The 27,712-nt window shown below is 43.7% G+C and overlaps 1 protein-coding gene across 5 annotated transcripts in view; it reads right to left on the bottom strand.

Annotated features, from left to right (window-relative positions):
• Positions 1-550: 550 nt before the first annotated feature.
• akt1 (v-akt murine thymoma viral oncogene homolog 1) overlaps positions 551-27,712 on the bottom strand; it is a 34,571-nt gene continuing 7,409 nt past the window's right edge. For 3 of the 5 annotated variants that reach the window (XM_069535315.1, XM_020084945.2, XM_069535316.1), the window contains exons 3-14: positions 15,461-15,589; positions 13,791-13,902; positions 13,344-13,470; positions 12,447-12,578; positions 12,262-12,327; positions 10,095-10,163; positions 9,838-9,963; positions 8,215-8,343; positions 4,539-4,753; positions 4,356-4,443; positions 4,031-4,133; positions 551-2,556 (exon numbers count right to left, since the gene is read on the bottom strand). In XM_069535315.1, the coding sequence (XP_069391416.1) occupies positions 2,477-2,556; positions 4,031-4,133; positions 4,356-4,443; positions 4,539-4,753; positions 8,215-8,343; positions 9,838-9,963; positions 10,095-10,163; positions 12,262-12,327; positions 12,447-12,578; positions 13,344-13,470; positions 13,791-13,902; positions 15,461-15,589 (1,376 nt within the window). In that variant the 3' untranslated portion in view covers positions 551-2,476. Of the gene's footprint in view, positions 2,560-4,030; positions 4,134-4,355; positions 4,444-4,538; positions 4,754-8,214; positions 8,344-9,837; positions 9,964-10,094; positions 10,164-12,261; positions 12,328-12,446; positions 12,579-13,343; positions 13,471-13,790; positions 13,903-15,460; positions 15,590-27,712 lie in introns of all 5 variants that reach the window. The other 2 variants (XM_020084944.2, XM_020084943.2) reach the window with 1 other exon arrangement.

Here is a 27,712-nt window from a genome sequence, read left to right as displayed (position 1 = left end):
CTTAAACTCAAATAAAATCTCAAGACAATAAAGTTCAAATTATTGCTGCTTAAAAAAAACACCCTGCAATTGTATGCCTCTGCCAACCAGTGCAGTTTCAGGGGGTCACCTTGACCTTTGACCTCCCAAATATAATCATTCTAAATGAACATGTGAACCAGTTTTGAGAGTAATTATAACCAGTTCATCTGTAAGGCCAAGTAAATTAAAGAAATTCTCTCAAGGTGCGACCAGAACAAGGAAAGAAATAAGAGGAAGTGTAAATAAATGTTTGTGTGAAAAATAATACAGACGGATATTACTATTTCCCATCACTCCTTGCAATCGCTGTATAATAAACTAATAAACATGTTAATGTAAGACTCAAATCTATGTCTAACTCTGCTGCTAAATAATAATATAAAGTAAGTTATGGTTGAGATAATGCTCAATGTGTACCACACCTCTCGCTGAATGTTGGCTGGAATTGGCTCCAGTTCCGCCCGTGACCCTCACATGCTAAGTGGTATAGATAATACTTACATCTTGTCAAATATGGGCGTACACAGTGTATTGTTAAGACCTTTTTATTTCATCAATTTGAAAGAGACAAGTAAAAACAGTGTACAAAGTTTATATTATTTGTTTTACTAAAGCTGGTGTCCTCAGTCTCAGGAAAAAACGGGAGGGCAGGTACAAAACAAAAAAGTTGAAATAAAAAGTATAAAATGCATTTCCCTATTTTCAGAAGGTGGCAGCAAAGGGTGAGTGTGCATAGGAATAAGTAACAATCAGATTGAAAAAAAAAACTGAACAAGATGTTTGCAAAATGATTGAAAGTGAACACAAAAATCGTAAAAACCATTACATTCAATAACGTATGATGCACTTTTGAAAAATGATTATCTGTCATCGTAAAAAATACTGAAGCACTTTTGGAAACCTCCTAGTACACTTTGAAATAATAATAATAATAATAATAAAATTTAAAAAAGTTTCAGTTCCCATGAGTCTCAGTTTAGCCTCGGCCGTCTGTAAAAAGGGGAGAATCATTTAAACAAACAAGTTTTATTTGTTTTTATCCACATTTGAATTTACATTATAAAGAAGCTAATTTAGTCTTTACCAACCATAAAGTACAAATAAAGAGTCCAAATACAATCATTTTAGGGCAGCAAAGTGCATATCATTGGCACAGTAAAACTCATTTTAGTCAACGCTGGTCTCATATAAATAAACTCAGAAGCTTGTGAAGGGGGCGGCGATCCCCTCCGAAAAGAAGCAACTCAAAAAGATGACTCTGTGTGTGTGTGCGTGTGTTTTTACCCCCGTAAAGCCCAGTTTGTTTGCACAGTTTTCCTAAAGAAGTGTATTTTGTTTAAGTGACCTCACTGAGGCTGCAGCGATTGCACTGGGTGGTGGAGAATAAAAATAAAAACACCCAATACTGTTCTGTACATGGAGAAACCCAGAGAAGAGTTTCTGAGCGTCGGCCCCGTCTGCAGCAGAACGTCCAGATATAAAGGCATCAGGAACTATAAGCACTTTATTCAGGGAAAGAGGGGGAGGATTTATTTGTTATGCTGACCTGGAAACTGTGAAGGGGGGGGTGTCTCTCTCAGTGACTCTGTTATTTGAACAGGTAACAACAGTCGTCCACTGCAGGCCGGCTTTCTACCTTAATGATTAATCACTCTGCATTCTCTGCGTGTCTGTCGTTCCTCACATCAGACTGTATTGCACAATTGATTGATCAGACCCATTGAGGTGCGGCGTGATGATAAGACAACAGACCGACCGCTGGAAGAGTTTTGCATCGGATAAGTAGAAAAGTAAAAAAAGAAACAGAAAATCCTCTCCTCTCTTTAGGAGAATTAAACATGCAAGTCTGCAGAAAGGATGACTTTATTTTGATACGGTACATTCATGTTAGGAACCAGAAATGTCTCGGTCTGCTTCAATGGTGTTTGAATTGGTCAGAAGTCATAAAGAGGAAATTACCCACTCACACACAAACCCTCTGCTCACATGGTGTTTTTGGTCCACAGTATGCCTATTTCTATTTAAAACTGTTCAATATGTTCGATATTAAATGGCCCTTCTCAAAAATTAATAGCAGTGGCCTAATTTGTGCATAATGACTACATTTCCCATGTCATTATGGAGTATGGATGCCTGCTCAGTATACAACATAACAACCAGGAAATACAGGATAGTGTTAACTCTCTCTCTCTCTGGGATCGGTCTTCCGAGGCCACGCACAATAACGACAGTAATATTGGTTTTATCTCCTCCTCTGTAAATGGCACAACTTTCAGACTGGAAGTGTTGCATCCGACGACGGCATCTGCAGACAACGCTGGGTGGGCCGGGCTGTGTTTGTGACCCCCGGTGTTTTTTGAGAGTGCAGTCGGGCGGGTTGTTGGGTGAGGTTGAGGGGGCTGGGGGGCTGGGGGGGTGGGCGACGGTGGGACCAGAGGAATGTTTTGAGAGTTGTTCAGGCCGTCCCGCTGGCAGAGTAGGAGAACTGGGGGAAGTGGGGTCTCTGCTCGCTGTCGAAGGACTCCATACTGTCATCTGCTAGGGACAGACGGGAAAATCAGTTAGAATTTAGAGCATGTGTCTACTCCTCCTTAAAACTTACAGCTAGGTATCTCTCCCTTTAATATACCTGTGTATTAGACCACTGAAAATGACCAGTGAGAGGTGGAACAGCTTAACAGAACAGGCAAAATTAGGTTTTACTGACTTTGAAGTGTTTTGTATAAATGGATTGTACAGAAATGTATTCATAACCTACGTCTCAATTGATTTTTTGTATAATTCCAGACTATATTGATAAAGTCCCCCCCCCCTCTTATATCAAAGTGCTGCATTTCATTAACTAGTGTTCTGCAGGTTCAGCTGACTCAAGACTTTTTCCGAATGATAATCATATCAGGATTATTGATAAAAGATTCTATAATGGCTGCTGTTATTATAAATAATATGATTATATCTATAACTTGTTTTGTCATCTTAGGTACTTAGGTATTTCTTTCCTGTCAACCCATCCAGTCGAAGCACACTAACTCTGGATCTTTTAAATTCCTGTTACTGTGTAAAGTGCCTTGAGATAACACACGTGTTGGACATAAAGTTACATATGATGTGACAGGTTTTAACTATATGTACTAATCTGAATTAAAGCACTTGTTAATTTAGATAATTCTAGATCCAGTTAGAAACTACAGTAGCAGCATTTTATTCAGTTTCCTTGTAACAGTTTTTTCATACATAGACCATCTTAGCTAAGAATTAAACAGTAAGTGCTTTGTGTGCTTGGTCGTCATATCCACATTCGTCACAGTGACTTCTATAACCTTCTAAGGATATCAAAATAGTCATTATAAAATTATGATTTTAACAATATCACATAGGTCCACTACTTTTAATATATTTGACTATCTTACTGTTTTCTTTGTAACCATGTATTCTACACAGATAGCGGCTGTCACATGCATTTTGTGACATTGTGAGGTTTGTGGCGCTGGCTCTCCAGTAGAGGGCAGACTGTTCTCAGGGGAGCTACATAAGCCTGCAGAATGGTTACTTTAATCACATGATAAGATCATTCAGAGGAATATTTTTGTTCAGAGGGAAAAACCAAAACTTTCTGAGTTCAAATTGTTTCGCTCATGGACCTGAAACTTGACCTTTTCATGTAAAATTGAAATTGAAGGATAAAATTTGGGGTTTCCAAATAACTATGATCTAATTCAGTGACACTGAATTGAGTACGCATTTTTCAGGGATTAGTGGTTCAGTAGCAAAAATAGTCTGCAAAAAGTCTGCATTCTGTTTGAGTGAACTGAAAGTGTAATCTCTCATTTTTAACAAAGCCTCATAGGAGGAGGGGGGATCATTTATCATACAAGTTTGGTGGCAATTCATCTTGAGTCCATTTATCAGCTTTCCTGTCACATTCAAAGACTATGAAGTCTTGTTGCTATGAAGCACCATTTGATGGTTTGATATTCTGTGTGTCTGAGTGTGTGTAGTTCGGTTCTACCTTGTCCGGGTGGTGTGATAGTGATGGTCTGTGCTGTGAACTCCTCGTCAAAATATCGCGTGTCTGTTTCCGAGGTAACTTGGGGCTTAAATGGCGGGACCAGCTGTTGGAGAAGAGACAAGACAAACATATCAGCACATCTGCGCAGTCCCTCAGTTTGGCAGTTGTCGGTCTGATGATAATCGGTATCGTCTCTGGGCAGTGGCTCTCCGAGTGACGTAACTTTATTGATCCCCTGAGGGACGGAGGCTATCTGAGTTTGAAGTCTGACAATCACAAGAGAATGAGTGAGAAACATGGCGACATGAAGATTTGAGAAACCGACCTTCTTCTCATAAACGTCCTGCCATTCGATTCCCGCGAAGAACTTGTGCTGCATGATTTCCTTGGCATCGTCAGGCCCTCCACCTAACCTGGAAGACACGTACAAAAGAAAAAAGCTTAATCACTGCACTGACTCTAAGGGTTGCGATTCGCTACAGGAGAGGGAGTGGCAGATGTTTCTCACCTCTGCATTGGGTCTTTCTTGAGAAGGCCAGACAGCAGAGAGCGCGCTTCGGGTCCAAGCGTCCGTGGGAAGCGGATGTCTTCCATGAGGATGAGCTCGAACAGCTTCTCGTGGTCCTGGTTGTAGAAAGGCAGCCGGCCGCACATCATCTCGTACATCACCACACCCAGACCCCACCAGTCTACTGCACGGCCGTAGTCGTTGTCTTCTAGCACCTAGGGGACGAGGACGGGGGTGAAAGTTTATTCAGTGCAGCAGTTGGGCAGTGCAGCAGTTGGGTTCCTCTTGAGCTATAACTTTTTGTTGATGGGGGAATAGAATGGTGTTCTATTATTTATGATACACTTCCATTTAACCTAAGTCCAAACTGCATGTCTTTGGACTGTGGAAGGAGCCAGAGCACCTGCAGAAAACCATCTCAGACACAGGGAGAACATGCAAACCCCACACACAGACCCAGGCTGAACCAGAATTCAAACCAGGAACCTTCCTGCTATGAGGAGACGATGTCAGTTGTGACAATCCCTAACCCTAAATGCAATTTTTGAAGTAATATTTATACAAAAATGAGCTGAAGAAAAAGCTGATATGATAATCATTAAGCTTGTGTTTGGGCAGTATAACGTTGTGCAGACAGCAGCTCTTTAGGCTGAACACACAAACCCTAAAGTGCCCCACCCACCCAACAGAATCACCTGCTCTCCCCCACTGGTCTGGGCTTTTGAGGCAGCCACAGCCAGCACTGACTCACATCTCACATTAGGAGCTGGGATAGAGTTTCCCCTGGAGCCCTGCATATTTAATCACCGCAGGCCTCTCCACACATTCATAGACACACACAGATCAACAAGCAGCAGAGGTGTGCGTCACTTCAATAAGCAACTGTGTGGCAACAAACATGCACCGGCGTCTTGGAAACAAACCACTCCATGAACACAACCAGAGTCAGAAAAACATTTAGTCTTATCATTTCCATAGGAGGACTTTTCTTGGCGGTTCTTACTGAGAAAAACTTGCTGCTGTGCTCACTGAACAGTGCAACCTGTTGCATGACTAATGTGCTGCTGAGCGGAGTTGTCCCAAGGTCTCTGGGGACATGTACTGGATTCTACCTTGCCAGGCGGATGTTGAAGGTGAAATCAAGACAAGGGGAACAGTCTGTTCTCTAAAACCTCCAGCAGCGTGATGCTAAGCAATTTAGACCTAAAAATAGACGCTAAGGCAAAAAGACGTGGGCGGATTAATAGAATGAGATATGGACACAACAGTGCACAGGCTGAGAGAGGGTCCTGGAAAACAGATGGACGTGTCCGTAAAAGGTACAAAACTACCGTGTGTGCATGTGCACGCAGCTGTGCATGTGTATGTGGGCACTTGGCCTGGCGCTGCAGTGAGTGGTGAGCATCAAGGAGGAGGACTGGGAGGGCAGGGGGAGTAACGTGAAGCCGGTGTGGGGCTAGGATTACTGGGCCGGCTCTATTTCCAGCGCTGCTGTCGTGTGATTCACACCGTGCGACAGCTGGGCCCGCAGCTGCCCCATATATGTAGAAGAGCGCCACAGCTGTGAAGCTGCCAGGAGCGCAGGAGCCAAGCTCATCCCTCATATACGTAACCAGGACTGCTTGCCTCCCTGCCTGTCTCCCTGTCTGCCTGGGCCCCAGCCCCAAATACTGTTACACTGCCCCAAAGGAGCACACACAGGGGGAGGAGAGAGGGAGGAGAGAGGAGAGGATAAAAGCACAAACACTTGCTGCTGCTCCGGAGCTCCACTCCGTACACTGCACTTTTTTGCTCACACTGACAGCCATTAATCTTCCGAGCTTGTGAATCCAGATCAGTTTCAGTGGCTGGATTAAACCTGTCTCCATTTTTTTTTTACATATCCCCTAAAAGCCAATTCCCTCAGCCATAATGATTTTCTTGTAACTGCTTAATAAATGTGACAAAGGGAATTTGTCCCACTCCTTCCTCCAGAGGGAAACTGGTCTGGCCTTTTTCGCAGATTGGGTCTCTCCTCCCTCTCCCTCTCTCTCCCCCCTGCTCTGGGTGGAATATTCCCAGACGTTACAGCATTCCTGTGCAGCACACACAACAAGGTCATTGTTTACTGCAGAACAACCTGTAACACTGCCTGGCCCGCACTCCATAGAGAAGCTCGCCAGCGACCCTGTTGCCATGGTAACGCCCCCTGATGTCTCCCTGTTCTCTGCTGTCGAGGCTGGAGGTGCTATCGACTGTGCTTCTCTGTGGAGGAGCACAGTCGAGTGGGCAAGGGAGAGCACGGCGTGGACAGGTGGAGCACTCAGGAATTTAAAAAAAAAAAAGGTTTCTAAAAGTGCAGAGAATAAACATCTTTTTTTCATGTTATCCCGGTGTGAGGAGATAAATATTCACATACTAGGCCAGTGTTAATGGCATGGTGCTGATGACTGACTGATGAAAAGGACAGGTATGTGTTATGAGGCAGTGGGATTGTGTGCTCACAATGGCTCTAGCTCTGCCCAGGTCAGGTGAAGCATCCCCTGGACAGCAGTGGGAGCTGTGGCTCTCCTGGTGCCACACAACAGCTGTAAGCAATGTTTGTTTTCTTCTTTTTTCACCCCCCTGAGGGGCAAAAGCTCACATTTCCTGAGGCGCTGCCAACCAATAACCCCCCTCCCTCTCCGAAACAGAAAATTCCAAATGGAGGCTAAAAACAACGATGCGGCAACTGTGTCAACATGGACACCCTTCTTCAGGAAAACATTTTTATGGCAACAGGCAAAGGGGCTGGTACAAATACTTACACACTTACTCACACCCACACACAACGACCATTCTCACAATGAAATATCGTGTTACACGGCCCACTCCAACACTTGTCATACCTGCACGCAACAGGGAGTCACCACACCCATCCCCATACAGCAAACACGAGAGCAGGCTGCCTTGCCCTGGGCACGCAGCACACTCATTAACTTGACTTTAGATGGAGATTAGAAAGGCATTCTGGGACAGCTGCCCTTTCTTCCACATGCTTCTTATCCACTGTGGTCCAAGAACACACACTACATGCTAGACAAGGTCGCTGTGCAAATACTATTAAAATATAAAAGTACTCAATCCATCGAAAATGCACAAAATCAATATTAAATAGACTTCTGTCAATGGTTTCTATGGGTGTTTGTCTGCACAATTCTTAATTCGATCTTAGCCTCTCCTCTGATTGGCTGACTGAACTGTTCATGCCACAGCTCTAGAGAACAGCACAAGAAACCTGTAACACATATGTAAATGTTTCAGTGGCAAACATTAGCCTTCACTTCCAATCAGTGCAAGCGAGGGGGCGAGTAAACCATTTGTTTCTTGTGCAGAGGAAAATGCAGCGTGGCTTCATGTGGAGTTCAACTGAACTTTGACCCATAATATTCACTACGCATTCGCACATGTGTGCCTAGGTCCTGAGAGACTTGTAAATCTACATCATGATGGTTTTTGCTACTTAAAAGCACAAATATATCCTATGTTCTTATCAATAGAATATGGGACCTTTAAGTTGTTCTGTTGGGTCAAGGTGGCAAATCACTGTTTCCTTTGATTTGTAACTGATCTGTTCACACCTACAGAGAACTGACTTTGATGTAAGAGAGGATTATGTAATTATTTCTCATAGAGAAAGAAAGACTTCTGTGGTTACCTCAGGTGCGAGGTACTCTGGTGTCCCACAGAATGTTTTCATGGTGGCACCATCCTTGATTCCCTCCTTACACAGACCAAAGTCGGTGATCTTTATGTGTCCATCTTTGTCCAGCATGAGGTTTTCCAGCTAAAGAAAACAGGAAGAAGAATGATGTAAAACAAGTCAGTGGTTAATGGGAATTGACAAGAAAATAATTGTGGGAGGAGAAGGGAATATGAATTTGTAAATCTACAAAGAAACTATAATAGTAATCATAATATTCTAAATAATAAAGCAAGGGTAAAGTGAATGAAACTTTGTTGCTTCCCATCTGAGGAAGAGTTTGAGTTTTCTCTGTTTTTATATTAGTGCAGTGTTCACTTAAAAGGTGCCTGTCACTAGGAGCGTGGCTTGTATTCATCCAAACAACGTCACATTCACACTGTATTCACACACTGTACTTCTTTGGATCCTCAGCGATACACCTGCCATGAATTAGTTGCATCCCCTCTCTGCTGCACTAATAGTGTCTGAGTGACAACAATCATATGTAAGAAGTCTGAATGTATCAGCCTTTTTTCGACATGCAAACCTTTCTCCCTGTAAAAAACTTTTAACCTATATGTCTTCTGTATCTCTTGCAATTCAACTTTATGTACAAATAAAAAATGTGCATTAACACAAGTAAATGAGTAAATGTAAATCTGCCTGGTGAACTTAAGTACAGGCAAAGTGACCTAATGGCCTAAAGGATGTGCATCATGCAGTGTCATGACTTGAGGCAGCATGGCCTTTTAATATCAGCCCCCCCCCCCTCTCTCAGTTAAAGTCACCTGGCAGCTGTAGCTCACACGTGGCCAGCAGCGCCCGGCCAGAGTCAGCACATCCTCCATTCCTGCTACCCTGGCATTTTCAGGAGAACCCAAGCAGGCTGGGAGCCTGCCTCGTAAACCCAAGGGACAGAGGGAGGGAGCGAGTGCTGTGCTGACCTGGCTGGTATAGTTTTATCAGCTGGAGGTAGGAGACCCACAGATGCCACTGCAACACTGATAACCCCCTATAGTCCCCCTAAAACCAATCATGCCCTAGCAGTCTGCAGCAGCCATCTTTGATATCTTGATATGAGAGTATAAAGAGATTTATATTGAAAAAGAAGCAGCTGAAAACTGGAAACTCTTTTATTCTCTGATGCTTGGCAGATGTTGATATCATTTTCTATCAGTTAACTAATAGTGTTTAACTGCCAGCTTATAACATGACGTCAATCACAAATACCTCTCCCCCTGACAACACTGTATGCGTACTATAAAGGGAGGCCTTGGCGATCTGTTTGAAGAGGGCCAGTGGTTATTTCTGCCTAACTGCAGTTAGACTTGTCCGGACCGAGCCTCCCTCCAGCTGCAGTGAGGTCTGGAGACCGATCTGGGGGAAGCAGATCAATAAGACCTGGCCACTGCAACTGCTTTGGATGGAGGCAAACCCTATTTATATCCTGCCAGGGGAGAAATGAAGTGTGTGTGTGTGTGTGTGTGTGTGTGTGTGTGTGTGTGTGTGTGTGATGTTTGTTTAAGGTTGAGTGTGTGTTGGGAGGTGCAGCAGCAAAAGAGGCTGACAGCGAGGATGAGAGAATATCCCTTCTACCTTTAGATCTCGATAGACCACGTTTCTTTCAGAATGAAGGTAGTCCAGCGCCGACACTATCTCTGCACCGTAAAACCGTGCCCGCTCCTCCGAGAATACCCGGTCTCTTGACAAGTGGAAGAAAAGCTGGAGAGAGAGAAAACAGGGGAGATTGACAATAAGGATAAAGAGGACAAATGAAGAGAGAAAGAGGGTTTATTCAAGAGTATTTGCAGATACCTACATGTGCAAATGTGGTAATGGTTAAAATGATTTACCTCGCCACCGTTTGCATACTCCATGACAAAGCACAGGCGGTCATGTGTCTGGAAGGAGTATTTCAGTCCCTGTCGACAGAAAAAAAATTGTTTTAAGTGGAACATGGTGATGTTTCCAGCAGTCAAGATTAAGATGTCCTTTAAAGCAACACTATAGGTAGTTTTCACACCTTGAAATCACAGCTTCATTTGATGGTACACAAATAAAAGGGAGAATGGCATATGTGTCTTTGTTAGAGCACTCCCTGGACAGCTGGAGCTGCACTATGCAACTCTGGTGTACCGTGCTGAAACAATATGACCAATACGAAGCATAATTCACACACTAGCTAGCTATGAGTAACACTAGCTTGCCATTCGCAGTGCGGACATCATGGCAGAATCTCTGAGGAAACTGAAGAGGACATTGTTGGAGCAAATAAAGAGGAGGAAAAGAGAAAGTTAGCGAGTAAGAAAATGGAAAAGAAGGAATAACGGAGCTAACGGCAACTTTGTCTTGTTTGCTATGTTGTGCTGATCTGCTCATTTGACGTTTTGCTGTGTAAGTCAAGTTGTCGACTCGTTAGTTTATCATCAGAAGATAGAAGGGATGTAACGGTACACAAAAACCACGGTTTAAACTGATCTCTTTATTCAACCCTGGTTAAGTATGGCTGTGTCTTTCTTACCTAAGTAATTTTTACAAAGTTAAATAACAAAAAACATTAATTAATTAATGAACTGTACTTAAACTGCACCATTACTGTAGAGTATGATTATCATTATTAAATATATCATTGGTTTTTTTTCTTTCTTTAAAAATAATTAACTACTACCATAGTTTGAAGAGAGGGTTTGATGCCCTGCTGGTACTGACAATGTGTCCTCTGTGGAGAACACTCTTACGCTAGGGATAGAGGTGTATAAAGGGCTGGTACGAATTGCTGGCTGAAATGAGAATGTGAGGGAACTTTATAATGAATAACTTTCAGTGTGTGTTTGAACCCTGCCTTCTCAACAACAGAGAGCGGTCGCATATCGCTGGTTATTGCTTTACACAGAACTTTGTTCCTTGTCCCACTAATGTTAGTGTTATTTCCAATGTTAGAGGACATCACTCTGGTTTCAAACAGGTCGGCATGTTTGATGTGCTACCAGCTACATGTTTGACAGCAGTTGCGCAATGTCGGCCAACGGCTTCTGTGCAATCCACTTGTCTTTGTCCGTCATCATTATAGTGACTGCAACACTGAAGTGTTCCCACACAGGAGACTTAAATGATGAAGGAGGGTCTTCACACTCCTGTTTGTCTGTGGTCAGTATGACCGCGAGCCGACAGCACATCCGGTCCTTTGCTAAAGTTGTCAATCGAATTTGAGACCCATGCAAATAAGTTCCAGACGTGGACTCGGTGCATTCGTTCGATACACGTGCGTACTGAACTGAAAGGCCTGTACGGGAAATTAGCGGTTCGGATACACGTACCGTTACACCCCTCGAAGCCAGGAAATTCCAATTTGATAGAGGTTTAGCCAAATAATTCCATGTGATTTGAGACACATCATGCTCGGACATTGATAACTGCGTCAGCTACTTGCTTGCTGTGTTAGCTTGTATGCTACAGTTCTACTGATTGCGGTGAATGTACAAATGTTTACTGGCAGACCCCAAATAACTTGTCATCGACATGATTCTTTGGCCTCAGAAGATGCTTGTTTCTTCTTCGACAGCTTTTTAAAAAATGCATGTGTGTGCTCAGATCGCTACTTATATTTACAACAGTGAATTAAGCATCGTTTTACACTTTTAGCAAGAAATTCAACACAACCATCAAATGAAAAGAGAAATATGAAAACTTCAGCACAGTGTGTCCAGTGTGCTGAGGCTTTTTAACAACTGCTGTGTTGCAAACACGGGTCCACTCCATTGCACTGAGCACATTGCATTATGTGTTGCTTCCACCCACCACTTCGGAGGAGCTTTTCAATTCAAGACTTAGAGTAAGGGTTAACAGATAGAAAAGAACGTCCAGTGTTGCAGAGTGCCTTTGTAAGAACAGCTCTTCACAACATTCCTGGTGAAAATGCCTTTTAAAATTCTTAAAGTATGCTGCTGGGTTGTATTGAAGAGGCTACAGAGGATTGAGTTAGAATAAGGCTTGGTTTAGGTATATGGATGAGCTCCTTACTGTCAAGAACGGATGCTTTGAATTCTGGAGGACTCTGTTCTCTGTGAGAGTGTGCGCCACTTCATCCTAGAAAAAAAAAGCCACACAGTGTTTGTACAACTCCCACAATGGCTAAAGATTTAGTCACAGCACCACTGACGCCCCCTTCCCAATAGTGTTTCACTTGCTCAATGGCCTCCACTCACTTTTGCTACGATCACTTCCTTCTTTAGGATCTTCATGGCGTAGTAGCGTCCTGTGGCCTTCTCCTTTACCAGGATAACTTTGCCAAAAGTGCCTTTTCCCAGGAGTTTGAGGTATTCAAAGTCGTGCATAGTCTGGAAGGCAAGAGGAAAGAAAGTGGCATCTGGTTACAAACAGAAGCATAACCAAACCTCATCCTCTAAGTAGCCACGACACACAATCTGACTGACAACACAAAAGCGTTTAAGGCACTATTTCACCCACCATGCAATTTCCATTCCTCTAATGGTTTGGCCTATATGTGGTTGTGTCTCAGTTAACCTCTGACCCTGGCACTCAGGAGAATGTTGAAAATGGTTGTGCGAGGGACATCCAATCCAGTGGCCTTGGAACTTTATGTCATGACACGTGTGGGGGTTGCGAAACCCGGCGGACACGCTATCTGGTGCTAAGCCACCCACGGATGATGTTGGAAAAGGAGAAGGTAGTTGGTGGGCTGAAGTGGTTTAAATGCAAATAAAGCGGAGTAGGGTGGCAGAGAAGATAAATGCTCAACCTGGGGGAGAAGGACATCCTCAGAGAGAGGAGGAATAAAGGTGTTGGAGTCTGTGATTTATGGTAATAAAAAGACACATAAAATGTGTCCAGCTGTTTTTAGACCTGTAGTGAAGTCTGGACACTTTCCGGAAAATTTCCCGGAGGGGCTGTATGTGAGAACGCAAAAGTCTGATTTAGTTGTAAACTTTTCCTGCCAGCCCCCAAATGAAAATGTGCGAAAAATGCTGCAAAGTTTTTCACATGTAAAAGACAAACCCTGAAAAAAAAACAAGTGTGTTTGAAAACAGCTTCGGTGTGAGGATAACTTAGTTCACAAAGAGGAAAGCATGATTGGTCCTTACCACTTTTAGTCTAGGTTTGGTAAGGTAGACCTCCATGTCCATGGGGTCTGGAGAGGAGTCCATCATCTCCTCCTCTTGTTTCTGTAGACCCTCAGCCACTGTCTGGATGGCTTTCGTCCATTCTTCCCTGAGGGAGACACGGGCAGCAGAAGAAAAAAAGATTACATCGGCCCATTTGCCATCATGCAAGCCCCACAGCCCAATCACATAATTGTCTTCTTATCAACAGGAAGGCAATTTCAAGTGTGTGAGTTCTGCCAATAGCCGGTAGACCTTGTGCGAGTGCATAACAATGATTCAATATGTACGTTTGTCCGTGTAAGCCGACATGTTAGGAAAAAAAAGATAATCTCTTAAAATGCTTAACTGTTCTGTAGCAACAGGAAAGTGTAAATGATTTGTGTTTTTGCTGCTCTGTGAGCTGAGAGGTGTGTGCTCCTCGCTTGCCTCTCCTCAGGGGTCTCCACGTGGAAGGTGCGCTCGATGACAGTGGTCCACTGCAGGCAGCGGATGATAAATGTGTTGGGCTTGGGCCGTTCCGTCTTCATCAGCTGGCACTCTGACCACAGCCGGGGAGGGCAGGAGGGGGGGGAGAAAGACCAGTGTGTAGGGAAGCAGAGGGAGAGACAGACCCACAGTTATAGCCATTTATCTTTATCGCCACCCTAACAGACACTGTCGGCCAATTTGGAAAAGAACAGGTGCACTTTGGTGGAGGAAAACAACTCTGATCCTTAACTTGTCATCTTCTTTAAAACAAAACATCTGCTAATATGAGTTTTTAATAATGATTTCAAATCTGTGTCATGTTAAATAAATATCAAAAATGCTTAAACATAATGTCTAAATAAAACTATATTTAAAAAAATGATTTACAATAATACATAATGATTAAACTCGCAAAGCCTGCAAATGATTTAAGGCACACTTTTTTTTTTTTTTACAAAGTTTTACTTTTCCTTTTTGATATAACATAAAAAAACTACAATTTTTTATCATCTTACTTTTCTCATGAAATAATTGTCGAGGAAGCAGTTTCGTGAAGCAATTCCTCACAGCAGTCTAATAGCTGAATTTAGAAAGCAGAGATTTCCATCTGCACCTCCTTCGCATTAACATCTGTTCCCAAATGAAACATGTCAGCAAATATGTCAGAACGTGACACAGAATGGCCTCTGTCTGATAGATGGAGGACAGGCAAGTGGACCACCACTGAGATCCAACATGGCTCCATTGTGGGTGAATATGTAATCCAGCTGCAGTGGCTCCGTCAGTGGCTGACGCACCATGTGCGTCCTCTGTGGCGGGGTTGTAGTGGTGACAAGAACCCAAAGCCACTGCTGATGGAGGCACAGAGGCTCAGAACGCAGCCCAGATGAATACTTGAAATGAGGCGGCTAATAACCACGATAACTCAAGAGTGTCGGGGAGGAAACGTTTTGTTAAACAAAACAGTATGCCGTCTAATTGTTGTGTTCAGTCATCTGCACAGCTTATCATAGCAACTTTGTCGGATGTGAAGACAGAGTGGGCACGGCTGCTCTGGGCATTTTTTCTCCCAGTGCAGAAACAGAGAGTTTGGGGAAGACTGAAGCTGCTTTCAGACCCCCACTGAACTTCACATAATCCTCTGCACAATTCACCGCAAGCTAGAGGGCATGGTGATGACATTTCTAACATTTGATTGAAGACATTTTGTGGAACTGAGTACAAATTATTGTATAGAGTTAATTTCTGAAAAGGGCTATACTAAGAAAGATGGCATTCAAGTATATTAATGTCAGGACACTGAGATCTTACTTTGCCTTAGAGCAGTGCTAAAAGAAACTCACAGTGATGCTGCTGAGATGAAACTATAACTTTGCTAATGTCCCTATTCTTATTCATTCATAGTGACAAATTAATAAAGTGACAAAATAATATTAGAGGTGATTCACATCCATACTTGGCATGACTTTTGTAATTCTGGTAATAATGATGCAGGAGGCATACAAAATCTAAACAAGCAGGTGAACATATTTGTTAATGCATTTAAAACCAGAACACAGCAAACAAAACAAGAGTGCAAGCTGCCAAGAAACAGGAGGGGGAAAAGTTTCTTCAAAGCAGATACTCACGTGCTACAGAGAAGTTATTTAAGGGTGTTTCCAGCTGGTCAACATCTTGCGGTCGCTCTTTGTAGCCAATGAACGTACCATCGCTCTTCAAGAGAAAATACCTTGGCCTCCAGGTCTTGATGTATTCTCCTGATATGAGAAAGAGATTGAGAAACAATGAGATAAGGGAGGCAAAATTAAACAACTCGTGACACAGTAATTGAGAGACCTCACACCGATGCACAACTGCTTTGTTTATATTGTAGTTTCATGATTAATAGTTAAGCAGTGTCGTTCCATTACTTTCTGTGTTAATTCCCAGAGCTGCAATCCATTTCCTACAGTCTAATTACTAAGCTGTTAAGTGGCGCTCCCTAAAATGACCATCTTGTCATCGTCTCTGTTAGTGTAGGTCAGCTGCACGACAAATGGTTGTTTTAGTCGGAGTCTGGACCCTTTCTCTCTACTGGTCTGTTCCCCTTCGCAGCAGCCACTTGCAAAAGTAGACTCTCGGGGAACATTCAAACTGTCTGAAAACTTTCTCAGAACGTTGCCTTGAACTGGTAAATTCAAATTTAAGATCCAGGTCAGTGAAAGTTGCTGGGAAAAAGTTCTGCTTAAAAAAAATGTCTGCTGTAGAAAAAACAAACAAACATAATATTTTGTCAGATTAAAAGGTGTAACAACAATTAAGCATCATCTTTCTGTCACATCGTTGAACTAGAGACCAAAAATGAAATTTAAAAAAAAGCAGTAGAATCTGAAATGTGTTTTTCTTAATTCTACAAATTATTGTTCCTTGTTAAAACCTGGTGTCTAGGTTACTCACAAACTATATGCCAAATAAGTTTCTGTCATTTTAGGTAGTTCTTAAAATAGGGTGACTGGCAGCTGAGACTGGCTCAGGATGGGTCAAATGCACGCATTGGTGGGATCTCCATTCCATATCCTCATCCTTACTGCACAGACTCTGGCTCCAAATACTGTCCTTGGCTGTGCTTTTTTTAAAAACACGCTTATACCCTTTTAACGGCTTATTTAGCCTCAAGCACAGATGAGGAGCAGACTATAAAAGTCTGATTAACTACAGAGGCTTGACTCCTCCTGCACAGGTTTGGTTTCAACCCAGTCCTTTGCTGCGTCTCTTCCCCCATTCTATCTCCCCATTTCATACTTGCACTGCCCCCTAAATAAAGGCTGACTTTTTCTAATTCCACACGCACAGATTTTTCTTCTAATTTTCAGCTTGTAGTTTTCAGCCCCGAGCAATGCTGACTCAAGTGACACCACTTGAGACCAATTTATCAGACTTCACACAGCTGGTGCTATAAAAGGCTTTATAACACTATTTTCCATTTATGCAGGAGTATTTGGTTGAGGTCCCTTTTACAATACAGATGCTAGAACTGTACATGTAGTTTTATCCACCACAACCGCTTCTCTGTCTCTTCCCTATCAATTATTTTGTACCACCACCATCATGTTTGCCAAAGTTGCATCGATTTTTTCCAATAAAACTTTCCACAATTTCCCATTTTCCAGACAACACCCATAACCTCAAGCCACGCATGTCCGTCCCGTTCACTTAAACAAACCAGCATCACACAAATAAAAGTCTCCTCGGCAGACGAAACCCAATTTATTCCGGTGATGCTTCAGGAAATGCTGCGCCAGATGTTGTGCAGACGGGGGTAGAAAAAAATAGCTTACATACCATAACAAGGCAGTGGCACACAGCGGAGTGGGACTTGAATATTTATACAGGAAAAGTGTAATTTATTTTTAATCACGGAGCTGCATATTAACCCCATGCAGAGTTGTGGCAAGCTGTCCTTAATTGCCCCATTTCCTCCAACACAGAAGTGTGATGTGTGTGTGATGTGTGTGTAGGGGAGAGGTGTCAATATGAGCTTCTGTTACCCTCCCTCAAACATTCACTTGTGACTGATGAAACTGGTCACAGATCAGTCTGACCAAACAGCAGCTTAGTTTATGTTACTATAAAATATTTAAAGTGATGGCAAATGTTTTATATTGTCACTTTTCAATATTTGTCAGTCCAGACACATCAAAATTATGAACTTCCCCTTCCTGCTCTCTAATGGGACATCCTCCATATGGCTTTTCTCAGTCAAGATAAAAAAGGCAAGAAGAAAAGGACGCTTTAGAAGAGCCTCCTCATTCTGGCAAACTTGACCACACACAGCAGCAGCATGAACCAGGCTGTTTGTACATCCTGTTCCAGCAGAGCGTCATGTTATTAAACCCAAAGCAAACACCAAAGTGTGAAAAATACCTGATTTACCGTGACTGGCAAGGTGCTGGGAACGCTTGCCACAGTAGAAGGAAACATCTGCCCAAAAGCACAATATACTATAGTCTTCAATCCACAGCAGATGTCTGATGTGTTATTACATTTTTCATCATGTCATGGGAGAAGATTTTTCATCTCCTTATTTGCAGACTAAGTATTTTCACACACAACCATAGCTCATTTAGAAAGTAGCTCAACTTCCTCAGCCGTGGGATTGCCACTCTCGCTACCTCCCAACAACTGGATGTACCTTAATTGAAATAATACACAGGCAGCAATACATTGGATGCATATCCCTCACGCCTGTTTCAATGTAATGTAATTATCGTGATGAGTTGTTTGTCCATTTAAATCTACGAGCCTCATCAATAAACTTCCACATCAGTCACCCACACGTGCACGCTGGTCTCCAGAGAATCCACATGCATGGTGTTTATTTATCACAAGCCTTCAAGAGAACCAGACTTCAGCACTTCAGCAAAGTGGAAGCTTCCATACATCATTAATTTATAAACGAAATAATCAAAGCACAAAAGAGGTTAATTTTAAAAGTAGGACATTGGGGGTCTCTCGATCAAAACAATAACAAAAGACTTAGTTCGATGATGTCGTGAAGCAGCGTGGGATCGTGGGAGTTAAAATCTACCTTCACTGATGAGGTAACAGATTAAAGTTTTACCCATGTTTTGCTGCAAATGGCAAATGAATAATCATGATCCATTACAAGTGACCAACAGAAACAGTGGAAGGAAAAAACAGCTGACTGGCTCACTGGCTTGCGGAGTGTTTTCCCTTCCTCCTACGTTGTTTTCCCCGGAAGTTATGGAAGAGACGAGCAGAGCCACGGGTAAAGCGGATATGACTGATTTTAAAGCCTTGAATAAAATTGGGGGTTTCTCTGGGTTTGAACATTGTTAGAAACAGTTTGTATAACGTAAGTACACAAGTCGATAAAATATATGATATAGGTCGTTTTTAGACATTTGAATGAAGAAGAGCAAATGCAGTCATAAGCAGCAAGGTAGGAACTAAACCAACAGCCTGTTTGACACAATCAAAAATGAATCCTTCCGGGTGAAGCTAGAAAGTCTACAAACTGAGCCTTGTTCTCCTCAGCCTGGCCCCAGCTGGTGCCTCCCTCTGTGGTCAGGTTTTGGCTGACCCATATCCCCCAGCTATAGTTCATGCCAGCACACACTAAAGGACAGTATGTTCACAATGCAGAGGCAGTATAATGAGCCCCCTACCTGACACCATGACATCACACAAAGGGCTCCAGTGTGAACACCAAAACTGAAGTTTCTCGTCTCACCGGTGGAGAGTATTGTCACCAGAGACATTTCATAGGATCAGATAGATCATCACTACCATGGTATCTATAAAATGTGCTGAAAATGTTGAAAAACTACCAACTAAATCATTTTTTGTTTTATATTCAAATAACATATTTAACATCAATCAAAATAATACTACAACACCATATTAAATGTCCAACCATAACAGTAAAGAAGCTTTTTATTTTACAATGAAAACTTCCTGTAAGTCAGGTCCAAATTAATCTTTAGAGAAGCAAATCAAATATGCAAAATAACCATTATTAACAAAGAATCAGCCATGTAAGAACACTACAACCATATGTAAACAAGGTTCACGATGTGGCGACAGTGGGAGTTAACAATTGCTAGCTAGAGTCAGAGCACACACAGCTCGTGCTGTTACAGTATCAACGAAATCACCACCGTTATTAAAGCCTGAAACTGTTAACCGTTTCATCCCCACTGTGATATAAACACACTTTTCACATGTGGTTGTAAAAAAGGCTAAATTGTTTGTGTGAAGTTTGGCTTTTCAACACACATCTCTGAAAGTAAATGGCAGCCACAGATGTGTAAATCCACATCTGCAACTTAAATTCTTAGCAAGAGCCTGCTCTTTCTAGACACTGCAACTTCCTCGTCTGCGACCACAAACTGGTCACATGACGACAGTGGAAGCAGCTATATCCGGTTGTCTGTCTGTGTGTGTGTGTGTGTGTCTCCACCACTCTGAAGATCAACCCCCCCACACAAACAGTCTACCCTTAGAGAGTAAGCAACAAAGATGACCCTTGTCAGTTTCCCATTTACACCGATTTTCCCTTCTTCTCCTTTTATTCGGTTCTATTTTCCATGCTGTGTCTGTCATAGGCCCCAACAAAACAAGAACAGACAACTGACAGATTTGCTTTCTGTATTTTTTTTATTATTAACTAGAACAGGAGATAATATGTGAGCATAGAATGTATTATTATGGTATTTATGCACAAATAATAAATCAATCTATTCACTAAATATTTTTCAAAACTCCTGTCTTTACAGTAGCTCCAAATAGATTGATAGAAGATACGACTTGACTTTGACGCTTTGGAGAATAGACTCCAATGCATCCTGTGTACAGTGAGAAACACAGTGCCGAATGCTGACAAAAGACAATGGGGCCACAAAACAACATAGGAGAGCCTTCTGCTTTTAAGTCAGTTCATCAACCCTGTGTTCCAGTAAACTAAACTCTTTTGATGTCAACGTGTTCTCCAAAACAGGAAACTAGCCAACAGACAGACTGACCACAACCTAGATAAGATAAAACCTGCTTCAAGTGTCGGGTTCAACTGCAACAGAGTTGACTCACTCTGCTGTGAGGAGGCATCCACTAAATGATCTGTGTCCCTGAATCAAATGCTTTTCTAATAAATGTAAAGTGTGACAGCGCACATGTGACTCAACTCAACCAAATTAGGGGAAGGACGGCGGAGCGAGAAGACTGATTTGACACCAGATGAGAGATGAGAGAACTCAAGGGGATGAGAAAGCTACACAGTGTGCAAAGAGTTGTGCTGAGTGGAGCGGTAGTGAGACAGATCACTACATATGTTCCCCACATATGTACGACTGCGTGTGGGGGGTGCAAGCGCAAGTGAAGTGTGTATGAGCCATGCATAATGTGTGCTTGCGTACGTGTGTGTATGGGAGGAGCTGTCAGGGCCTGATAGAGTGTCTTTACATGACAAGCAGCTGCTGAGGTCTGGGATGCGCTGGGCAAAGTGGAAAATAATGAACGGAGAACCGCTGCCAAACACAACAGAATTCATCTTTATTTGCCAACTGCTGCACGGGCCCTATGTGTGGACAGCTCAAGCACGCCGTCAACACGCCCTCTATACCCTTAACACACACGCTGAGAGAACAGGTTCAACCACAGCTGTACACGGTGGAGCATGTCTGTTTGCATATGCATGAGCACTATTTTGTAAAAATACTGGTGTGAGATCTGAAATGGTAACCCCCAGGGAGGTTTTAATATTGGGAGATTTGTTTGGTAAACTATATTTAAAGGTAGGGTTTGTAAGTTGTTTCTGAAACACGGTTGAAATCCTCTTCATATCCTGATAGACAACAATAAAAATTAATTGTCTGAAATAGAAAGAATAAAAAGCCGGTGTCTGGACTTCTTAGCACTGCAATAAACACAACCAATCATCTCATTTGGACTGGATTAAATGATCAGTTGGTGTACCGGTCACACACCGACCTGCCTGCGCAAACCCTACCTGTGCTCTCACTGTGTATGACCGGAGTCTTCCGCCACTTACGAGACATAGACCTCTGAAGCAAAGACAAAAGCCAGAAGTTAGCGAGAAAGTCACAGAAAAGTGCTTTGGGGGTGTAGCTTTGACCGCTGATGGGAGGTGGTGGGATGTATCGGTTGCAGAGTTTTAAAGCGTAGCCTGCTCTTGACAGCTTTTCCAGGATTACAAACCCTAGCTTTAATTTAATCATTTTATCTCAGGTATGTGTCTTTAAGATTTGTGAAACTACTTTAACCTATGAGTTTCACCTGATTCTAGAGGAAATGGCAAGAAAAACATCCAATGCAAATTTGTATTTATGCTTCCTCTTGACGCTGAAGCCATTAGCAAGTCAACTTGGTTTCAGAGGCTTTGACAGTACGGGCTGGCGAGGCAGCCTCATTGAGGGGTCAATTAACAAAAGGAAGAAACATGTGGAATGCTTTAGACATCAGGAAGAGAGAGAGAAAGATGACAGAGAATGACAGAGGTTAGTGGCTGTTTCCGAGAAGCGTTCCGTTCTGTCCGTCTCTGCATGACAATGTCGGGGAATGCCAAGGTCCCAGCTGCTGTAGCTTGTTGGATTTAATAACACACATCATTCAGCATTCATCATCCACAGTGTCCTGACAAACCAACAGCTCTGTTACATCTCGCCCCCCCCGTTCTGTCCCGCCATCTTCTTATAACACTTTCAGAGTCACAGACAACAGTGTATTGCACCTTAGTCATCTGGCACCATGTAAACCACACACAAACACACACACGTGCACACACAGTGAGAGGGTTAGACAAAACGCGCCTCTCAGTGCCTACACCCAGTGGTTGGACTTCCTGCGGGGGCTGCTGTTGGGTTTTGTCCCTGTCTGGCCATTCATAGCTTGGGGATGAGAGGAAGGGAGCCAGTGGTAACTGCGTGAACTGTGCGTGTGAGTGGTGAGAATCGGATGAGAAGGGGGGGTTAGACGGAGGTTGAGGATTAGAGAATCTGAACTCCAAAGCGAGGGAGGAGGGGGGTGGGGGGCTGCGCCTTTTGTTGGTTTTTCCTCAGCCGCCCCCGCCATCCCTTCGGCCCTTTTCTGCCGGGCTCTGCCTGTAGGCTGCAGCTGTGGCCCACCACCCTGTGCCCTGCATCTCAATGAGCCATAGTCCGCCCGCTCCAGAGGAGAGGGGGCTCCCTGATGCAGGGGGTCACCACTGAGCCCCAGCAACCACAACTCCGCCCCACACCAAACCCCCTACTATGAGCTGCAAGAGTTCAGATTTGGGCTTCCCGTGCAGCCCGGGCACCCAATCTACCCATTTGCCCCATCTCGCTGTGACCATATAAGGCGACATCAGGCGCACATGCCATCCTAAACTGTCTGGGACTTTGGCCTCCATTTTTTTCCATGTCTCTTTATGTCTTCCGAACACCCTCCTCCCCTCCTATCCAACCCTCTTTTGTTAGCCTCTCTCTCTTCCATGCAGCTGGATGGGGGACGACATTGCCAGGGCTTTGGCAGCGGCATCAACAGGTTGCGGGGAAGGGCCACCCTGGCCTCCAATGTAGCCCTCTCTGTCTCTTGCCCATATCCCTCGCTCTTTCTCTCTGTCACTGCGGTTGTTGCCGCTACCCCAACAGAAAAAAAAAAGTAAGGGGGATGGGGGGGCACGGTGGAGGCTGCCCCTCTTTCTCACGCTCATAAGAAAGCCCTCACTTCTTCTCCGTGGTGAGTGACACCTGCTGATTACCATAGAGACACTGTGGGAAGTTCCCCCCTGCCACACTGGGGCTGAGATTTGCCCCCTCTCCCTGGGTAAACAAGCAGTCCATGGATTAGTTAACTGGGTTACTGCATGGCAAACAAATAAACACACATTATTTAGAGCAAATTAGTGCCAATGAACTCTCAATGACCAGTGTAAGATCTAACACTCTGGAACCAAAAAAGAATAAATAAAGGATCCTGTTTATTTTGTAGAGGTAGATAATCTCAAGCTGCTCAAAGATGTAAAGACCAACTTCCTCTTAAAAGTAATAATGAAACTATCTATATGACCTCTGAATAAAAAAATGTTGAGTACCAGAGAAAGCTGATGTGGAGGATATATATCATATAAATGAACATACAGTCAACTCTCAGTCTGCAGACAGCTGAGCATCCCCTTCATCTCCATCTCCCCTACCCGCCCTAAACCGGCAAGAGGTGCCAGTGATGTGATTGATGTCGGAGACTGGGAGCTTTTTGCTGGTCCATAGCTGCTTCCGCCGTGGGTTTGAGTTGTCAGCGGGGTCATTATCCTAGCAACAGGGTGGTGGGTGGGGAGCGTGCGCTGGAAGTGGGGGAGTACCAAGAGTGGGTGAGCTGGTGGGGGCAGGCAGGGAGAGATGAGAGGGAGTTAATATGGATGACGAGAAGAGGAAGAATGTGGGAGTTAAGAATGGACAAGAACAAGAGGAAGGACAGAGCTTAAACAACAGAGACAAAAAAGGGGAGGAGCGTGACCCAGACTGCACCACAGTTGTGGCGAACAGGCGGACTCTGCACAGCAAAGTAAGCACACAGCAGGCTTGCCGCGAGAGGAGGCGAGCAGTGAAGGTGCCACCTCCCTCAGCCTCCTGGTCCCATCCGCGCTGCCAGCCAGCCTGCCTGCCGACAGCTGCACCCCAGTAATTTACTTCTCTCCACCACATTTAGCAGGAAGACTGCTTCCCATTACCCAGAGCAGGGGGTCTGCGCTGACGGCCAGACACCCAGCCAGAGCATTGGCTTCCTGGTGTGACACCCTCTGCTGCTGGACGCTGCCTACAGGGGCTCCATCGCCGAAGCTGTCGCTTCACCAGAAAATCTAGGGTTTAACTGTTGAAAAGTTATCTTTTGTAAAAAGTAAAACATGCTACATCTGTTAGTTTTGGTTATCACAGAATTACATCTGACAGTTTGCTCAGTTCACCAACATCTGATTTGTTTTCGACAAACTTTTTAGGCTGGTTATTAAAAATAAAATATAAATTACAGGAAGGTTTTCACTTTTTACTTTAATAAAAATGATTACTAAATCCTAATTTACCTGTTTACTTGATCTCTTCAAATTCTCTTTTGTAAGCTCTGAAATAAATAGATGTAGTCATTGTACATATAGATAAAAGAACATTAAATACCCTCCTTGTTCTTTAAATGATTGATTCTACATATTTTAATAGCAGCTTGTAAAGTGTTGTGTTAATATGAAAATGAAAGATGAAACATTGGCTAAATGTAGTTTCAAGTTGTGTTATTTGTTACTTTTGAAAAGTTGGGCACAAGTTATATAATATTTAGTGGCCATTTAAAGAAAGTGCAAAGTACAGAAATATTTCTTCTACAACTATATCCCTTCTATTAACACGGAGGAGACGAAATTTGTGACTTATACTGCAGCCAGCCACCAGGTAGAAATCAAGAGGCTTTAGTTTCGCTTTTGGGGAGTCATCATGTCATCCATCTTTACATAAAGTCCATGGTGTTGCTGCTTTGATGCAATTGAAACATTGTGCATGTGTAGTATGAAGTATTACAGGTTTTAACTTTTATTCTGGGATTAAGTCCAGTATATAACTGGTTATGATTCTCTCCCCATTCTTTAGACAGAGAATTGATGATGTTGGCCCAAAATAACCGCCTGTTGCCACGATGGATGTCCAGAATCTTGCCTATAAGGACTAAAGAAAACAAATGACTAAAAATAACTAATGAACTTTGTTTTTAATAACTCTAACATGTAGTTCACAAATTTAGACGATAAAAAAAAAAAACAATTTAGTATAATATAAAAGGATTGTGTTATTTTATGTGCACTTGAGACGTGTTTGTGACATTGCAGCTGAAAATATCAGCAAATGGGATGAGCTATTGCTCTACTTCCACAGTATATCATGTGTGTATGTGTGTGTCTGTGTATTGCAGCAGTGTGTGGCCCATGACAGCCATAATGAGGGGATGTGTAGGAGCCTGGGCGAGCCCAGCAGCAGAGCTGGCAGCCAGTCAAAGTGCCGAGGTCCTGAGACAGTCAGCATTGCAGCATCATGAGACAATTTTAATCAGGTGGGACTGCTACTTTAAAGAGCAGGACACACAAAGCGGATGGAAAAATGTGTTTCATCTACATCGAATACTACTGTCTGGTGTTTCACGGAACCAATGTACCCCACCCCCCACCCTACTCTCTTGTTCCCACTGTGCGTCTCATGCACTATCCTGGACCACCAACAAGGTCTTGCTTGGAGGAGCAGAGCATGGGGTGTCCTTCAGTCGCATGACCAGCGAAGGAGCAAATCAGCTCATGCACTCCAAACCAAACCACGAGAGGGTCTGTGCAGCATGTCGCAAACAGCATCCATCCACTCTGCTGAGGCCGACTGGGTCACTGAGCAATGTTCTGGGAATATCACAAAGTCGCTGCTCAACTTCTGTCGCTCTGTGACTGCCGCCCCCACCACCACCACCACCACCACCTTTATCTTCCCCTTGCTATCTCCGCTTCCCTCCCCATCTCACCGCACCCCTTCTCTCATGAGTCAGAGCCAGCTGAGCGTGCTACCCAAATCCAACAGTTGTTGTGGCCTTCGTTAGCCTAACGAGGGGGCCGGCTCTTTATACTTGTCAGGGAGCAAATGAGTCAAACAAACAAGGGCCAGGGAAGAGGGGAGGACAAGCGAGCGCTGTTCTGTCGAGCTTCACTGGGTTCTTGGCCGCAGCGCTTCCCTGGAAACTAGGGAACCCACAATCTGCCTCTTTGATGTCTGATGATGCTCTGGCTTTGATGGAAAAACACACTTGCAAAAAGAAATAACATGCTACTCGGCCTCTGTGGCCACTAGAGGCCGTAGGCACATTCAAAGCATGTGGGTGCACTGTGACGGATCTAAAAGGGAAGTATCATTTGGGGACATATAACAACTGGTTGTGATAGTAACAACAGAGTTACAGTGTTTATGCAGGGCTGTACTTGCAATGTGGTCTGTGCGTAAAAGGGCACTGGGTAACGTCCTGCTGGCAGCGTAACATCTGAATAAATATGCACTGCACTGTCTATGCACACACTTATTTGCATATGCATTTCCAGACATATACACACACACCACTCTCGTTCTACTCAGCTGCTTTGTCTTACATTCCAAAACTGTCCTTCCAAAACAGATAACCAAGATAACCGTCACAACAACACATCCCAGACAGTGTCCATGAGCCAGACACATTACTGCAGCACATAGGCTTAAAGAGAAAATATCAAGGTGTGTCCTTCAGTATGAGATCATTTCACTGAGTGCAGTCTGTCTGGAACAAATGTACGGAGCACTCAGAGGCCAAGAATCTGCAGCTCTAATGAAAGAGTCACTCTACTGGGGGGGTTAACAGGAATAATGAGGCACAATGCTTGCTACGGATTCTTTCAGGATTCTCCATAGAGTTAATATGTGCATTCTGAACACGATTAATCAGAGAGGAATCAAAAAGCGAAAGTGAGGGTGTGAGAGTGTGTACTTGTGTGTGTGTGGCATGGATGTGCTCAGCTGACGCACCAGAGCTGCTGCGCTCTGTGCTGGTGACAAGCTCACCATAAAACCATTAAACGAGGAATCACTAGAGGACGACGCAACCATTCAACTGTGCTCGCTTTTGTTAAGTCATGGTTTGGAGCGAGACCATCTCCATGGAGCGCACATACAATGTTGATGGAAATATGGAGGGACATCCTTTTTAAAACGTTAAATTTGTGTTTTGAGTGCACACATGGGAGTAATGAGCATGCTGAACACACTTGGAAGTGGTATAAGCCATTTATTATTACGCCCACATGGTGATGTGAGTCACTTGGGTGGCGCCATCACACACAAACACCCACACGCACACACACTTGCGCACGCACACACACACACACAAACGCTATTCTACCAACATCGGATGATAACAGTTGAACCTGCCTGGCTGAGGTGATGGACACAGAGACAGGGCTACTTGCAGGTTCACCTTCTGTGCAGTGACTCTGGGGCAACGACTGCGTGACAGTGACGCGACACTAAAAGCCTTCCTGTCAAGGAGGCAGGCGGACGCCCTCCAATCAAAACACCGCGGCTCTGGGTGACATTTCACAGGGCACAGCTGCTGGGCTGCGACAGCATGCCAACTCACTATTCCTGAAGGGTTGTTTGTTTAGTGTGTGTATGTGTGTGTGTGACACAACTAGAAGGGTATCACTGCTAGCAATTTGTGTCTGTATGTATGTGTACGTATGCGCGTGTGTGCGTACTGTGTGTGCATGTACTGCCACACAAGCCAACAACTGTTTTTCTAACGGTCAGTATTTGACTACTGGTATAGTTACATTCAAC

This window comes from Paralichthys olivaceus, chromosome 12, assembly GCF_024713975.1.
Source record: "Paralichthys olivaceus isolate ysfri-2021 chromosome 12, ASM2471397v2, whole genome shotgun sequence".
Lineage (NCBI taxonomy): Eukaryota > Metazoa > Chordata > Actinopteri > Pleuronectiformes > Paralichthyidae > Paralichthys > Paralichthys olivaceus.
Note: the sequence above shows the minus strand (reverse complement) of the source record. Positions and strands in the feature narration are given on the sequence as shown.